The 17,107-nt window shown below is 54.0% G+C and overlaps 1 protein-coding gene across 1 annotated transcript; it reads left to right on the forward strand.

The window, feature by feature from the left end:
• Positions 1-7,577: 7,577 nt before the first annotated feature.
• S1PR2 (sphingosine-1-phosphate receptor 2) lies at positions 7,578-15,225 on the forward strand. The gene is made up of 2 exons (XM_069478945.1): positions 7,578-7,643; positions 12,770-15,225. Exon 2 carries the CDS (start codon positions 12,812-12,814, stop codon positions 13,868-13,870), a length of 1,059 nt encoding a protein of 352 aa, XP_069335046.1. The 5' UTR covers positions 7,578-7,643; positions 12,770-12,811; the 3' UTR covers positions 13,871-15,225.
• The last annotated feature ends 1,882 nt before the right edge of the window (positions 15,226-17,107 follow it).

Consider the following 17,107-nt stretch of genomic DNA (forward strand, 5'->3'; position numbering starts at 1 on the left):
TGAGACACCATCAAGGGCCAAGGGTGGAGATTGCTATTTTATTTTATTTATTTGTATTTTTTGTAGAGATGAGGTCTTGCTATGTTGCTTGTCTTGAACTCCTGGCATCAAGTGGTCCTCCCACCTTGACTTCCCAAAGTGCTGGGATCACAGGCATGCACCACCACACACGGCCAGTTTTTTGGTTTTTTGTTTTTTTTTTTTTTTTTATTAATATTTATGTCCCAACATCCTCTATAATTTCCTGAGGTTTTTTGGTTTTTGTTTTCTGGTATTTTTTGGTAATGCTTTTTGTCTGTTTCTCCCATTAAAGTATAAACTCCTCCAAGGCTGGAATGTTCTTGTTCCCTGCTGTAGCCTGAGCATTCAGTACAGTGCCTGGATCATAGTAGGCGCTCAATAAATGTTTCCTGAATGGATTCCTTCACTCATCATTTTGTTGCGGAGGTATTACTAAAAACAGAGAAAGATCTCCTTTTATTTTCTGGATCTTGAGGTCTCTGTCCCCTCCTGTCACTGGGCCCATAAGGTGCCCATAAATGATTATTTACCCAATGGCACTGGAGTTGCATAGATAGTGGTTTGAATTCAGGGGGTGCCACTAATTGGCTGGGTGTCCTTGGGCAAGCCATGAGCTCTTGCAGAGCTGTGGCCTCCTAATCTGTAAGTGACACACACACACAAACCCGCCCCTACAGGGCTGTGTAAACACCCGAGTCGGGTCATGTCCCTCCTTTGCTCAGAACTCCTCAGTGTCTTCCATTTCACTTAGAGCCAAAGCCAAAGTCCTCCCGCAGCCCATAAGGCCTTGCCGGACCTGCCTATACCCCCTCCCATTCTCTGCTGCCGTGACTCTGTGGTTTCGGCCACACCGGCTTCCTCCCTGGAAGCCACTGATCACCTTCCATCCTCAGGGCCCTTGCACTGGTTGTTCCTGCTTCCTGAATCACTTTCCCCAAAATATCTGTATGTTTCACTCCGTCACTTCCTTCAGGTCTTTACCAAAATGTTACCTTCTCAGGTGACACTGTGTCTAAAATCCCCTTCCCTTCATACCCCAGTTGGCACAGGGCGCCCTCACTGGCATATTGATTATGAGTCTTAATAAAAAGGAAGTAATGACCTCGAAACCTCCACAATGAGAGGTTCAAAATTTGAGCCAAGCCTGGGTAGAGGTCAAAGGTCGATGCAACCAGCCCTCTCCTGTGGATCAAAGGTCAATTGCAGGTGACCTCTGGCCCTGGGAATGTGGGACCAGTATCAGCCTTGCAGCCCAGAAGGGGTCTTTGCAGGCCATGAGTATCACAGGAATTTAGGGGGCACACATCAGATGCTAGATGGCCCCCCAACATCTGGCTTTTCCTAGCCCCTTACATCCTGGCACAAGGGTTTTCACAAAGGCCAGGGGTCAGGACTGGAATATTGAGGGGCAGCCCCGGGATAGGCGGTGCAGGGAAGGTGCCAGGTGCAGGTCTGATGGGGGTTGGTCTAGCACACTAGGGGGTGACACCTAACACGTCCCTCCCCCACCAACTGCCCAGACATCTGCTGCGCGTTTGTTTTCAGCTCAGTTTGTGGGTAACCGCCAACCCCGGGGAGGAGGAGCAGGCACTCACCAAGGGCCTCCCCCTCCCCCAGGGATGGTGCTGATTTGCATGGACATTTTTATTCCCTTCAGTTCCCTGAGCAACCACAAAGCAGGTGGGGGGGGGCAGGAAAAAGGCACAGCCCTCCAGGCAGGTGTTGGGAGAGTCAGATGTCCCTCAGGGCTTGAATGCCTGGGCAGGTCACATCGGCTCTCTGGGCCTCAGTTTCCTGCTCTGTAAAATAGGGGTATAACTGCCTCTACTTCACACACTGTGTGCCAGGCTTGAGTCTGTACCCTGATGTCATCCACTCCCTGCCCTGTCCTCCGTGCATGGCTAGGGACTCACCCTTGCACAGGACATGTCCCTTGCCTACTAGTTTTTGGGCAGATTTAGCCAATGAGAGGCACTGGGGGTAGATTGTTCGACAAGAGGATGGGACAATCCAAGGTATGTTTCCCCTTCCGCCTCTGGCAGCATCTCCCACCAGACATAGTTTCCCTATACCCTAATTTTTATTTAAAAAACATTTTTATATATTGTCTGCCATATTCTTTATTTTTTTTTATTTTTTTTTATTTTTTTTTTTATTTTTGACTTTTAGAAATGGGGTCTCAATGTGTTGTCCAGGCTGGCCTCAAACTCCTGGGCTCAAAGGATCCTCCCACCTCAGCTTCCCAAGTAGTTGGGACTACAAGTGTGTATTATTGTACCCAGCTTTGCTAATTTTTAAATAATCTCTTCTTTGCTTTGGTTTTCTCATCCATGTAACCAACTCCTGTATTAAATCTCCTCTGTTTGAGATACTTCTATTTTTCTGATTAGACCCTAATGAATGTAAAGCTGTTATGAGGGCTTAAAAAAAAGCTATTGTTATTTTTTAGATGCAATTTAGGTACAATAAAGTCTTCCCTTTTTAGGGTACAGTTGTGCAAGTTTTGACAAACATATAGTCATGTAACCGAAACCACAATCAAGTTATAGGCTGGTTCCATCACCAAAAAAATTCTTCCATTCCCTTTTGGAGTCAACTTTTCCTTCTACACCTGGGTCCTGGCAACCACTGATCTATTCACCATCCCTATAGGTTTGCCTTTTCTAAAAGGTCACAGAAATGGAATCCATACAGTATGTCACTTTTTTTTTTTTTTTTTTTAGAGACAGGGTCTCACTCTGTCACCAATGCTGGAGTGCAGTGGCTCCATCATAGCTAATTGTAACCTCAAACTCCTGACTTCAAGGGATTCTCCCACCTCAGCCTCCAGAGTAGCTGGGAGTACAGTTGTGTACCATCATGCCTGGCTAATTTTGAAATTTTTTTGTAGAGATGAGGGTCTTGCTATGTTGCCCAGGTTTGTCTCAAACTCCCAGCTTCAAGTGATCCTCCCACTTCAGCCTCTCAAAGCAATGGGATTACAGACGCCCCGAGCCACAGCACTGGGCCAGTATGTAGCCTTTTGCGTTTGGTTTCTTTCAAATTTGAGATTCATTCACGCTGTTAATATCACCAGCTCGTTTCTGATTGCTGAGTAGTCTATCGTTATGAGGATGTACTGGGGTTTGCCCATCCTTTCCCTAGTTGCGGGAGCAGCCCTGAGCTATTGATGATGACTCAATATTTGTAAAGCGATTAGGACAGTAACTGGCATGTTCTACACGTGTCAGTTGTTATGATTATACTGGTGTGGGTGGAGCTTGCTGAGAAATGGGCCTGTTTGGTGTTCCGCTGTCTCCTAATTGTGTATGCCTCCCTGGGCTGGAAGAGAGAGCCCACCCTTCCCAGCCGTGAAGGGCCAAGATTGCATTTGGTGCAGACGTGGCAGAGGCTGGACTCCACCGGGAACCTCCCCTCCCCCTCCCTGCAGCTGAAAGTGGGCCCCGAGCCCACGGACGAGACGAGGCGGCTGCCTCTCCTCTGCCTGCCAAGATCAGCATCTGGGAAGCTTCTCTGCAGACTGGGGCCCCTTCCCCCCGTGCTGGGACGATGATGAGAAAGTTGGGATCCATCTCAGACACTTCTCTCCATGCAGTTTCTCCTGCCAAAAGCTGAGAATCAGGGGGATGGGGAGGACAGGGGAAGCCCAGAGAGGATGGAGGACAGGTCTGGTCTCATTGATTGGGAGGTGTTTGCAATATCTGGGGTGGCAGTGGGAATAGAAGTCAGAAGCTTCCCGTCACCTGGATTACAAAGAAGAACAAACAAGAGGGCAGAGAGGTGGGGCGCAGTGGCTCATGCCTGTAATACCAGCACTTTGGGAGGCTGAGGTGGGACGATCACTTGAAGCCAGGAGTTCGAGACCAGCCTGGACAACATAGCAAGACCCTGTCTCAAAAAAAAAAAAAAAAAAACTAGCTGGACACGCCTGTAACTAATTTGAACCCAGGAGTTCAAGGTTACAGTGAGCTATGATTACACCACTGCAGTATACCATGGGCTACAGAGTGAAGAGCCTGTCTCTAAAAAATAAAAAAAAATTTTAAAAAGGGGGCAGAGAGTCAGGGCTGCTGGGCTGAGAGGAGCCAAGTAGCTCTAATTCAAGTCCCACCATTCCTGTGTGCCTCAGTTTTCCTCATCTTTAAAATGGGATGATGATAATAATACCCACCTCCTCGGGTTGTGAGGATTCATAGAGTGGCACCCAGCACATAGTTCGTGTTGTGTGAGCGTTACCCATTATTGTTAGTGACCCTATAATTAGCGGAAACTACTTCAAGCCTCTTCCTTCTCCTGTATTTCTTTTGCCTGGGAGTTCTCCAAGAAAAGAGCCCTGCTTCCTTCCTCTTCCATGGCTCCCTTACTCGGGGGGCCCTGAGGGCAGGGCCAGCTCTTTCCCTGCCCCGCCCCCCAAACCATCAGGAAGTTGAGGCCTCCAGTTCTCTGACCCCTTCCCTCAGCTGACCTGGCGGAGACCTTGTGTTGCCTCAGCAGCGGGAGGGAGGTGGAAGCTGCCTGTTGGTGTGTTTCTGTGTCCCCGGGGACATCACCTTTGTCTGGGAGCCACGGTTCCCCTAGCAGACAGCCGGATATGTCTGTGGCCTTGACATCACCCCCACTCCCAGGTCTCTGGAGAGATGTCAATTTGCTGAGCCAGCGCAGGCAAATGGAGGGGGGCACTTCCTCCCCAGTCTCAGAAGCTGAGATTTCCTCTCGATAGCTCCCCTGCAAGGAGAAAACCCAGTTTTCTTTGTGCCTCTTGTTTTGCAGGTTGAACACCTGGTTTCTAGATGTTGTCTAGGTGCCACACTTCACTTGGCAGAAGATACAGTGGGGTTTTCCTGCGTCCAAGTGGACCCCAAGATTGGGCCTAGAACAAGTAGACCCCAACATCTAGCTCAGGAAAAGATGCAAAGTCTAGAATGACTAGTCATTCTCTGACTTCCCTTATCTCCCCATCAAAGCCCCACTACCTGTGTTAGAACCATGTGGTTTCTTCTGTCCCCTCCATCAGACTGTCAGCTTTGGGCGGCAGCAACCAATGAGGCATCACCAGGGCTTACCACGGAGCATTAGCTGCTGTGTTACACACATATATATGTTGCATGCATATATGTAGCACTAATATGTTGATTCTTAATCATGTCTTCATTAATAATTTATATATGCTTATTTCTTAATATAAATTTGTTAATATTAACATGTTGTACTTTGACAATTAAAGCAAATAAAAAAATATGTTGAACAAACCATTGATATGTTTAATAACAAGGTTATTTATTAACGGGCCTGGCGTGGCGGTGCTTGCCTGTAGTCCCAGCTACTTGGGAAACTGAGGCAGGAGGATCACTTGAGCCCAGGTGTCTGAGGCTGCAGTGAGCTATGATCGTGCCACTGCACTGCAACCTGGGCAACAGAGTGAGACCTTGTTTCAAAAAGAAAAAAAAAACTTTAAATATTATTTATTATTATTGCAACGAGAAGTGTGGGAACTTGTTACTTTTTATTTTTCCTAAGTTTTTGGAATTGGTAACACCAGCTAAAAATTTCACCATGGAAACGTGGCCTCTTCTCATTTAGTTTTCCTTCCCGCCAGCTCTCCCCCTCAAGAGCAACCGCTGTGACTACTGTCTCGTGCCTTCTCCCGGAGATGGTCTGTGAGTGTACAGGCAAATTGTGTGTGTATTTATACAACCCTTATAAATATACCCAGAAATGCAATGCACATCTGCCTACATTGTGCTGTTTTCAACTTGTTACATTGAAGACCGTTTCACATCAGTACACACGAGACTACTCCATTTTTCTTTTTTAAGAGGCAGAAATGGATCAAGTTTAATTTTCTCTTTCTTCTTTCTGCCTTTCAGATACTCTTTTTTTTTTTTTTTTTTTTTTTGAGACAGAGTCTCACTTTGTTGCCCAGGCTAGAGTGAGTGCCGTGGCGTCAGCCTAGCTCACAGCAACCTCAAACTCCTGGGCTCAAGCGATCCTCCTGCCTCAGCCTCCCGAGTAGCTGGGACTACAGGCATGCGCCACTATGCCCGGCTAATTTTTCTATATATATATTTTTAGTTGTCCATATAATTTCTTTCTATTTTTAGTAGAGACGGGGTCTCGCTCTTGCTCAGGCTGGTCTCGAACTCCTGACCTTGAGCGATCCACCCGCCTCGGCCTCCCAGAGTGCTAGGATTACAGGCGTGAGCCACCGCGCCCGGCCTCAGATACTCTTTAACGAAGGACAGTATCATATACAACCAGGAGACTGTGCCTAACCCCTCCCTGCTTCGTATTGGTTGCACTGTGTGGTTATCAAGAGCTTTAATTTTTTTAAATTTAATTTATTGTTGGAATAGGGCATGTTTGCACATATTACAGAAGTCAAAAAGCACAAAAGCATTCACTGAGGGAAACAGCAGCTTCCTTCCGTCCTCAGATTCCCCTCCCCCCATCCCTAAGTACCTCTCCCAGGAAATTGACCAGTTTCTTCTGCTTGGAATATTCTAGGTTTTCTGTGTACATACAGTAGGCCATCAGCTCCACAGGGACAGGGAATTTGGTCTGTCTTGTTCTCTGATATATTTCCAGACTTTAGAACAGGGCTTGCCACATCGTAAGTGTTTAATGTATTTGGTATACCCTCTTAACTGAAAAGGCCACCTCTCCCACTGCAACATAAGCTCCATCAGGACAGGAATTTTGTTCTTTTTTCCTGTTTTGTTCACTGCTGTGCCAAGTAGGTGCACCAAAAACATTTGTTTAAGGAATGAGGGGCTCTCTTATCCTGTTGTCAAGCGCTGGTTACACATACACACACACACACACACACACACACACACACGTACGTACACAAACATCTGTCAATGAACACAACCTGGGCCTTGCTGATCCACCCCAGCGAGGGCAGGACAGCGACCTACACAGGCAGGCTAAACAGTTGGGCGTCCCCAGTCTCCTAGGGTAGAGGGGGCAGTGCCTGATTTCTGGAGTCTATCAAGGCAGAGACCGATCCTGTTTTTAAAGCAGCGCGTGGCACACAGTAGGAACTTACTTATGTTGGATGGATGCATAGTAGGCGCTAACGCCTATTTACTGGGTTGGCACATAGTAGGTATGTGGCTCCTTGTTGAGTAAATAAAGGGCATCCCATGTTGTCCTGCAATTCTAGAGTCCCAGGGATGGACGCGAGTATATTTGGAATTGAAGGTAGTGTTGCAGGTTAAGGCCACCTGGCTAGGAGCGCTGTGACGTCTCGGGGCTGAGTGACGCCACACGCCAGCCGGTTCTCACGGGTGGGGGCTGGGAGGTGCACAGCGAGAGGTGGTGGGGCGGACAAAGGGGCCCTGCGCGCCGCCCCTGCAGTCCCCGGCGCGCGCCCCGGCCGGCCCGCTGTTCACATCTGGAATTCATTGCAGCAGCCGCCGCCGGAAAGGGGAGGAGAGGAGGGCGGGGCGAGCGGGGGGCCGAGGCGGTGGCTCTCCCCGCCCCCCCGCTCCGTCCCTGGTCCCCAACCCCGGGACACAGCGGAGCCCGGCGGGCAACCCCAGCCCCAGCCGCGGCCAGCCCGGGGACGCAGACGCCAAGGCCCCTCCGGCCAGGGCAGCGACCGGGGCCGGCTTAGTCAGGTGAGCGCGCGCGGCCAGGGGGAGGCAGAAAGGGCGGTCCTTGGTCCCCTGAGGTCGCCGGATCGGAGCTGGGGGGCCCGGTCAGGGGGCTGGAGCTCGCCGGGGCGCGCACGCGCCGCCTGTGTTCCTGCTGCACGGAGCGGGTGGTCACCGTGACTCCAGGCGGCCCCCACTGACTTGGCCGTGAACCCCCAGACTGCGTTCCCCGCCTTCCCCAACGGCAGGAAGTTGGCGCCGAGGAGAAGGCGGAATCCGAGCGCTTTCGGCTGGAGACTTTGGAAGACAGGACGGTGTGCCCGGGGACCAGGGTTTTGGGGAGTGTGTTTGGGAGAGGGGTACAGCACGCCTTCTGGCTGACCCCGTTGAGCGAGGGCGAAAAGTGTCGCGGGCCCGGGAGCCTCCAAGCCAAGGGGCGGGGCCCGGGGAAAGGCAATAGCCCACCGCCTGCGCGGCTGGCTTTATGCCTCGATTTCCCCAAGTTGTTCGCCTCCTCCAGTCCCCTTGCGGGGGCGTGGCTTTATTTGGGAAGGAAAATGAGAGCGACGGCGTGGCTCTGGAGCCTGCTTTTTCAACTCCGGCCCAGGGATGGGGCGTGGGTGAACGCGCCGTGGCACAGACCCCCGCGTGGTCCCCGGGCTCCGCAGAACGTCGGGAACTCGCCCCCTGCTGTGGCATAGATTGAGTCACCCGGGGATTTCCACCCCCTCCCCCGTCTCTGCCCTTGTCACACGCTCCGGTCACCACGCGCTGAGCCCACGGTCCCTTGCGTGGCGCGACGCCGGGACAGCACTCCCGGTGCGACTGGTGGGGGATCTGCCCCCTTCCCCAGTCCTCCGAGAATCTCGAATTGGGGCTCCTGGCCGCCAGTGCCACTTGGAGATGTGGGGGGTCCCCGCGCGTGTGGCGATCGCGGGACAGAGGAGGCGCGGCCCTTGCGCGAGCGAGTGTGGATACCGCACATTCCTCGGCCAGATAAGGAGGCCGAGAGTGCGGGCCGGCGCGGGGGCGGGTCTTGCTGCCGTCTCCACGGAGACGCGCTGGGTTTCCCTTGATGTGTGTGTGGCGGGGGGGGGGGGGGGGGGGGGGGGGCGCCAGGAGACCAGAGGTGTCTCCCCGCTCCTTTGCTGTTGCTTGGGTCTGGGCTGCGCTTAGGAGCCTCCGCCCTCGGAAGCCCACTGGGGTCTCGTTTGTCCGTTCGTTCATTCATTCATTAGCGCAGTCCACATGTTCGCTGAGCGTTCTTTGTGCCAGGCACCCTAACAGGGGCTGAGAATGAACTCTGTCCAAGGCCTCCCTGTGATAACTTCCCATGGTGGCAAGTGCTGTGAAGATAATAAAAGAACATGCCGTGACAGAAAGGGCTTGGGGAAGGGTGCCACTGCAGACGGGGGGTCCAAGGAGGCCCCTCTGAGGAAGTGACCTTTAAATGGAAACCTGAAAGATGCGGGGACAGTCATTTAAGGATTTAGGGGAATGGTGTGCCAAAGGTGGGAGTGGCCCATAGGAGGCTAGCGTGGTTGGAGAGGCTGGCTCCAGGGAGAGTGGGAGGAGGCTGCACAGCCAGGGGCCATGCCACTGGGGCCATAAGGAGCCATGGAAGAATACTGAGTCCTGGAGTGACATATTATAAAGTTAAAAAGCTCCACGTAGCAGCTTGGTGGAGAATAGGAATAGCAGTGTGGGGGGGGGGGGGAGGCTGTCCTGTTGGGAGGAGGACCAAACATGGGGAGGGGGCTGCCCTATGGCAAGGGGCATGGGATCTTTGGGTGACCAAGGAGAACTGTCACCACAGGATCTGCCTCTCTCTAACTGGGAGGAGGTGGAGAGGAGCCTGGAAGCCACTGAGCCCTCCTCCAGCCTTCCCCTCTCCTAATCTCCAGCCAAACAGTCCTTCCAGTCTGTCTCTCTGCCCTTCCCTCCATGCCCTGTCACTTGTCCTTATTGTTCCATTTCAGGCCTGGACATTTCATCTCCCGTTGTGAGCCCAGTGGCCTCTTCTGGACTCCCTGAGAGGCAGTCAGGACTGCTTTGGTGAAAGTGCCTAGGAGACAGGCTCTGTATCCCCCCTGAACCTGGGAGGCTGACACAGGGGAGAGGAAGCAGACCAGGCCTCTATCCATCTAGGTGGTGACCCTCTGCCGGCTCCAACCTGCCCTGCTTCCTCTTTCTGGGAAGCCAAAGCCGCCTAAGCTCCTGCCTTGACAAAGTCCCAGCGGGGAAGATGAGACTTGGATATAGTGTGGGCCTCTATACAGTTTCCCTTTCTTTAGGAGAGCTGCTTCTCTCTCTCTTTCTTGTGGCTGCAGATAGTGGGACTGCAGGGCCCCAGTCTTCTCAGGGAGTAAGACTGACTTTTTGGTCAGTCCCTGGGGGGGAAAGGGCTGAACACTAATTCTCCAGGAAGCCGCAGTAAATGTTTCTCCTCGTGAGCAGTGGAGGGGGCGGCCATGAGACACACCCTGGGCTTCTTGCCCACCAGCGAGTGTGCTTCCCAAGCCTGCGAAGGGACCTTGATTCTCAGTTATGAACCCCAGGAGGGGCCCAGCAGGCCCAGGGCAGCCTGGGGGCGTCTGGTCAGGGTGACCCGGCGGTCAGGCCGCGGTTCAGACTCCCCTCTGGGACATCCACACAGCATTAATTCTGGCCTTGGAAAGTGCTGAGGTCCAGTCGCCAGTTCCGTAGGGCAAGCCGTAGAGCGCCCCTAACTGGGCCAATCAGAGGCCGAGGATGGAACGTCAGGCCAATAGACAAATCTGTCTGTGCCCTGGGATTGAAAATGAGCCAATCAGGGCACGGGCTGTTTCCGGTCCGACGGCCGGTCTGGTGAGGCCAATTGGCCTGGACCAAGTCAGCCGGGGACTGGCTGCAGCGGGCAGAGGGCATCAGGCCGCCCGGGGCTCCGTCCAGCAAGGGAACAAGGGGCCTCTGTGTGGCGATCTGGGCGGGGCAGCCGTCCCTCAGAGAAACGCACAAACCCTTGTCTGTTCCCAAACTAGGACGGATGTCCCTCCGCCTTGGGGCAGCAGCTGCCTCGAAGTCAGGCGGGGGGGCGGGGGGGCCCAGACGCCCCTCCGAGGGGGAAGCCGGGGACTGAGATGGCTGGGCCACCCTGGAAGCCCCCCATCACTCCTAAGCTCACTAGGAACCGGCCTAACCAGACTTTTCTGGAACTGTGCACACAGTCCTTGCCAAGCGTGTTTCCAGAGACCTGGGGCGGACTCTCCCTGCCCCCGAAACTCCATTTAGTTAAGGGCTGGAGCTTTCTCCCTGCTCCCCTCCTGAAAGGCAGATACTGCGCTGACTCTTCTGAGACGGCCCCCCCCCCCACCCCGCCATCCTGCCCCCAAGCTGGGGGAAGGCCAGGGCGTCTGCCTCTCATCCTCTCCTGTCTCTAGTCCTCCTTTTCCCACCCTCTTCCCCCACGGCTCAGTTTTCCTTGAGAGGGGGGTGACTCAGGCTTTCATGGAAACAAATGCCTCCACACACCCCCCACCCCGCCCAGTGGGGCTTCACGCCCCCTCACTGCTCACATGACTTAAGTGCAGCCGCCCCAGCCTCCCAGCCAGGACCTCCCAGACGGGTCTCCCCCATCACAACTCCCCCCACCCAGCCTTCCCCACACCGGATGTGACTAGGGAGCAAGGACTCCACCCTGTTTGTTCCAGGGGCCTCACATCTGGATTTCATCCTGGCCGGGGAGGGGGTGCCAGCGCCCTGCCCACCCCACTGGGACCCTGTGCCCCAGGGCAGAGCTAGATGGTGCTGATGGGAACAAGCTGTCCCCTGGTTGGCTTAGCCAGGATCCCTTCCCTTCCCAAAAGATTGTGCAGGGGGCCACCAAATCCAAAGCCGTGTGTGTGGCGGCAAGAAGGGAGCTAATAACAGTAGCTTGAGTGCTTATTATGTGCTAAGTGTGCCTCTTGCGTCATTTAAAAGGATTTTCCAAACACCCATGTGCAGTGGGCTTTCTTCTCCCCATTGCACAGATGGGAACGTTGAGGCTAAGAGGCTGAGACAGTGTTGGGTGACCTGTCCAGCATGTCAGAGTTGGAATGGGAGCCAATTCTGATTGCCTCCAAGGTCTGTGTCCTTGAAGATGGTGTGACCTCCGGGATGTTTAAACCTCAGGGCCGCCCTGTTGTCTCCCCAAGACCTTATCTTGGGAGCACCCAAGGCCTGAAGGCTTAGACCCAGCCTGAAATCCGGGGCAGTGGGTGGTAATGAGCAGGGGATAGTGTTATCAGTGGTGAGAATCTCCCTGACCCAGGTCAGCGGACGGCATGAGGCCCAAGGCTCCTGTGTGTTTGAAAAAAGAGACAAACCCTCCAGGCCCTGCCCAAGGCTTGCCCTCTGGGTAGATGGGCAGGGTTTCTGGAAGTTCACATTATGTGCTTCATGCCATTTGGGGGAGCTTCCATCCCTTTGAAAGAGAGTATAGCTACTTCGAAGGCCGAGGCAGAAGATTACTTGAGGCCAGAAGTTTAAGACCAGCCTGGGAAACATAGCAAGACCTCATCTCTACAAAATATAGAAAAATTAGCCGGGTATGGTGGTGCCTGCCTGTAGTCCCAGCTACTTGGGAGGCTGTGGTGGGAGGATCACTTGAGCCCAGAAGTTTGAGATTGTGGTGAGCTATGATCATGCCACTGCACTCCAGCCTGGGCAACAGAGTGAGACCTTGTCTCTAAAAAAATAAAATTTAAAAATTAGCCAGGTGTGGTAGTGGTGCGCACCTGTAGTCCCAGCTGCTTGAGAGGCTGAGATGGGAGGATCGTTTAAGCCCAGAAGTTGGAGGCTGCGGTGAGCTATGATCGCACCACTGCACTCCAGCCTGGGCGACAGAGTGAGACCCCATCTCTAAAGAAATAAAATAAAAAGAGAGCGTCACCTAGGGGTTATAGAGACTGCGGAGCCAGTCTCTCTGGTTCTGCCACCTGCTAGCTTTTAGACTTTGGGAAAGTGTATTGACCTCTCTGGGTTTCCCATCTGTAAATGTGAAACCCAGAGATGATGATTCTGACTTCATGTGGCCATTCAGTGAGGAGTGACAGAGCTGGAATTTGAACCTCAGCCGTCCAAGGTCAGAGCTCTCTGACCTGTTGTCTGTCTGTCTCTCTTCTCTGCAGTTCTGACAGTCCCATGGCCCCAGCTGGCTGCTGAGCTCCAACATGGGCAGCTTTTACTCGGAATACCTGAACTCCAGCAAGGTCCTGGAACACTACACATACACCAAGGAGACGCTGGAAACACAGGAGACACCCTCCCGGCAGGTGGCCTCAGCCTTCATCATCATCCTCTGCTGCGCCATTGTGGTGGAAAACTTGCTAGTACTCATAGCTGTGGCACGCAACAGCAAGTTCCACTCGGCCATGTACCTGTTCCTGGGCAACCTGGCCGCCTCCGATCTCCTGGCCGGTGTGGCCTTTGTGGCCAACACCTTGCTGTCCGGCCCTGTCACGCTGGGGCTGACACCTGTGCAGTGGTTCGCCCGCGAGGGCTCTGCCTTCATCACGCTCTCTGCCTCTGTCTTCAGCCTCCTGGCCATTGCCATCGAGAGGCACGTGGCCATTGCCAAGGTCAAGCTTTACGGCAGCGACAAGAGCTGCCGCATGCTGCTGCTCATTGGGGCCTCGTGGGTCATCTCGCTTGTTCTCGGCGGGCTGCCCATCCTTGGCTGGAACTGCCTGGGCCACCTCGAGGCCTGTTCCACCGTCCTGCCTCTCTACGCCAAGCACTACGTGTTATGCGTGGTGACCATCTTCTCGGTCATCTTGTTGGCTATCGTGGCTCTGTACGTCCGAATCTACTGCGTGGTCCGCTCGAGCCATGCCGACATGGCCGAATCACAGACACTGGCCCTGCTCAAGACGGTCACCATCGTGCTTGGCGTGTTCATTGTGTGCTGGCTACCAGCTTTTAGCATCCTCCTCTTGGACTACGCCTGTCCCGTCCGCTCCTGCCCCATCCTTTACAAAGCCCACTACTTCTTCGCCTTCGCCACGCTCAACTCGCTACTCAACCCCGTCATCTACACGTGGCGCAGCCGGGACCTGCGGCGGGAGGTGCTGCGGCCACTGCGATGCTGGCAGCGGGCGGCAGCGGGGGTGCAAGGGCGGCGGGGTGGGACCCCGGGCCACCTCCTGCTGCTGCGCAGTTCCAGCTCGCTGGAGAGGGGCACGCACATGCCCACGTCTCCCACGCTCCAAGAAGGCAACACGGTGGTCTGAGGCAGGGGCCAATAGGTGGGCTGACAACCAGGCCACAGCAGGGGGCTGCATGGAAAGGCACCTGGTGACCTCAGCAGAGACAAGGGGCTACCACGCCAAATGCCCTCACCCACAGACCTGGGTGATACTGCAAACATTTCACACCCTGCGTGGCCAGCTGGGGCACTACCTAGTCTGGTCGCAGTGCTGCAGTGGGGTCCCGGGGGTCAGTGTGGTGCCTAGTGTGACCCCTTTAGAACTGGATCATTGGGAGGCCAGGGGGCGGGGCACCCATAAAGGGCAAGGTGACAGCAGGCGGGCACTCAAGGGGAACTCAGGGTAGCACCACTTTACCATGCGGTTCAAAGGATTTCAGCTTTTTCCTGTCTGGCCCCCAACCCTCCACCACACTCCCCTCTCTGAATTTATCCCTCCTGTGCCACCTTCTCTGGACAACCTCAGGCCACTTCCTTGGAACCACTGTCGGGAAGAGCTAGAGGCCCCTCCCGGGCCTGAATCCACAGCTTCCCTAAACTTCACCAGCTGCCACTTGGGCGACTTCTTCCCTTTCCTCTGAGTCCACGAGATGCCCGGAAACCTCAGAGTGGAGGTGGGGAGGGGAGGGGGCTGAACCCCTTCCCGGATCTCAGACCTCATTGGTCAGTTGTACTATTTGGGGCATAGACGAATAACAACCAAAGGCAGAAAATGCCAGTTTAGGGGGTGCTGCTTCTCCTGGTGTGGGGCAGGGTGGGACTTGAGAAAATTCTGGGGGAAATGTTCACACAGGATCCCCCCCCACTTCCAAATGCAACCACCCCCAAGCCATCCCCACCTCCGCACCTGCAGCCCCAGCCAAGATCCCAGGTCTCCTAAGGCAGGCCAGCCCTGAGTCCTCTGTGCCTTCTTTCAAGTTATATTGAATGCGGGTGGTGGGGGTGGCCAAGGACATTTCTGGGGATGCTGTCCCCTAACCTGCCCCAGAAGGACTTTATGAAATCCTGTGGATAGACAGAAGGGATTTTGCGGTACAAACATATATTTATGTGTGTCTGTGTGTGTGCACGTATGTGACGTCTGTGACTCCCTCTCCCGATCACGTTTCCCCCGAGTGGATGCTGTTCTGTCTCCTCTTGTCCGTGTTGAAGCTGCCAAAGGGAGGTTCTGGCCCTGCCCAGACCCTAACTGCTGGCTCATTACCCCCCTTGAGAGCTGGGGTGCAGCTCACACTGGGGACAGAAACCTCACGCCTCAAAGCAATTTCTTGTGAATGCAAAGGCTGGGGAGGGAGGTCTTTGGGGGGCAAGGAGCCAGTCAGGGGCTTGTCTCCCCGTTATACAGCTCCCCAGACACTCTCCTCATGCCTGAGACCCAGATGTAGGCCAATAAACAGTTCAGTTTCTCTTTCTGGTGGCGGTTGTGTCTTTTCAGGCTTAATGGAGCAATTCCTGCCATTAGTGTCCCATGGCTGGGCTGGATGGAGCAGGGGTGGTGGCTGCTGCCCGGACATGTCATCCTTTGCCAGCCTTCCCATCCCATGCCCCCCACCCTTAGCCCAGCTCCAGCCGGGATGCCAGAATCTCAGCAGTGGCTTCTGAGAAAACAGGGATCAAGAGAGATTTTTCCCCCTGGGCAGCTGTCTGGCCCCTCCCAGGCATTAATGCGGTCTGGGGCCTCCCTGCTTTCCTTCAAAGAGGCAGCCTGGCAGGTGGTAGGGGGTCCCTTCTCCATCCCAATGACACGTGCCTCCCAGGGAGCTGGCGAAGTGGTTTTGGGGGATACAACAGACCCAGATACCCCTTTGGGGCTCAGTATTTCCCCAAAGTAATGTCTGACCTTCATCAAGCACTTTCCAGGAAGGAAGACTTGACTCCTTAGGAGGCAGGAGTTATGATAAACTCTTATGGACGTGTGGGTTCAGAGAAGTTAAGTGATTTGCTCAGGGTCACACAGCACTAGTGGACTCAGTGCCTGTCTAGATTTGAACCCAGACAGACTGACTCCAGACCACTCCGGCTCCACCACTGGGCTAGAGAGAGGCCCCTCAGCCCCGTCTTTGCCATACAAGAGGGGCCTCAAGCCTCACCCAGAACCAGATGGCATGTGGCTGGGGGATGGGACCCTTGCTGGGCTCCCAGGTGACAGCCTCCTCCTTTGCCCAAAGCCAGAGAGCCCAGGGACTCCTTTGAAAATAGGTCTGGAGCTTTGACTGGGGGGAGGGTCCGAGGCCCCCAAGCTGGAGCTTGAATACTAGGACAGCAGGAGGGGAGGAGGCAGACAGAGCTGACAGCCTGCAAACCCCATTGGAATTCCCCTTTTCTAACAGTTGAGAAACAGCCTTTGGAAACCTGAGCCCTAGATGGGATGGGGGGGGGAGCGGAGGGGAGGGGAGAGGGAAGAGGCATAGGCCAGGCCAAAGTCAATAGATTTCCCCCAAATACCCATGTGCTTCCTCCATTTCCTCTTTCTCGGGCCTCTGCTCAAGTGCTACCTCCTCATAGAGGCCCTCCCTGAACACCTACTTGCCCCCAACCTGCTTCCCACCTGGTGATACATTAGATAGCAATTTATCTGCTTCCCCCGACATTAAAATACCAACACCTTGAAGATAGCGCTGCACCTGTCTTATCCACCAGCGTGTCTCTAGCACCTTACAGAGTACTTGGGGCGGGGCGCGGTGGCTCATGCCTGTAATCCTAGCACTCTGGGAGGCCGAGGCGGGCGGATCGTTTGAGCTCAGGAGTTCGAGACCAGCCTGAGCAAGAGCGAGATCCCATCTCTACTAAAAAAAAAAAAAAAAGAAAGAAAAAGAAAAAAGAAAGAAATTAGCTGGACAACTAAAAATATACAGAAAAAATTAGCCGGGCATGGTGGCGCATGCCTGTAGTCCCAGCTACTTGGGAGGCTGAGGCAGAAGGATAGCTCGAGCCCAGGAGTTTGAGGTTGCTGTGAGCTAGGCTGATGCCACAGCACTCTAGCCAGGGTGACAGAGCGGGACTCTGCCTCAAAAAAAAAAAAAAAAAAAAAAAAGAGTACTTGGCATGCTCCCACCTCAGGATGTTTGCATCTGCTGTTCCCTCTGCCTGGAATGCTCACACAGTGTGCTCAATAAGTGTTTTCCGAACAATGAAGCAGGGGCCAGGTGCAGTGGCTCACACCTGTAATCCTAGCACTCTGGGAAGCTGAGGCGGGAGGATCACTTGAGGTCAGGAGTTTGAGACCAGCCTTAGCAAGAGTGAGACCCCATTTCTACTAAAA

The sequence above is a fragment of the Eulemur rufifrons genome, chromosome 2 (genome assembly GCF_041146395.1).
Source record: "Eulemur rufifrons isolate Redbay chromosome 2, OSU_ERuf_1, whole genome shotgun sequence".
Taxonomy (NCBI): Eukaryota; Metazoa; Chordata; class Mammalia; order Primates; family Lemuridae; genus Eulemur; species Eulemur rufifrons.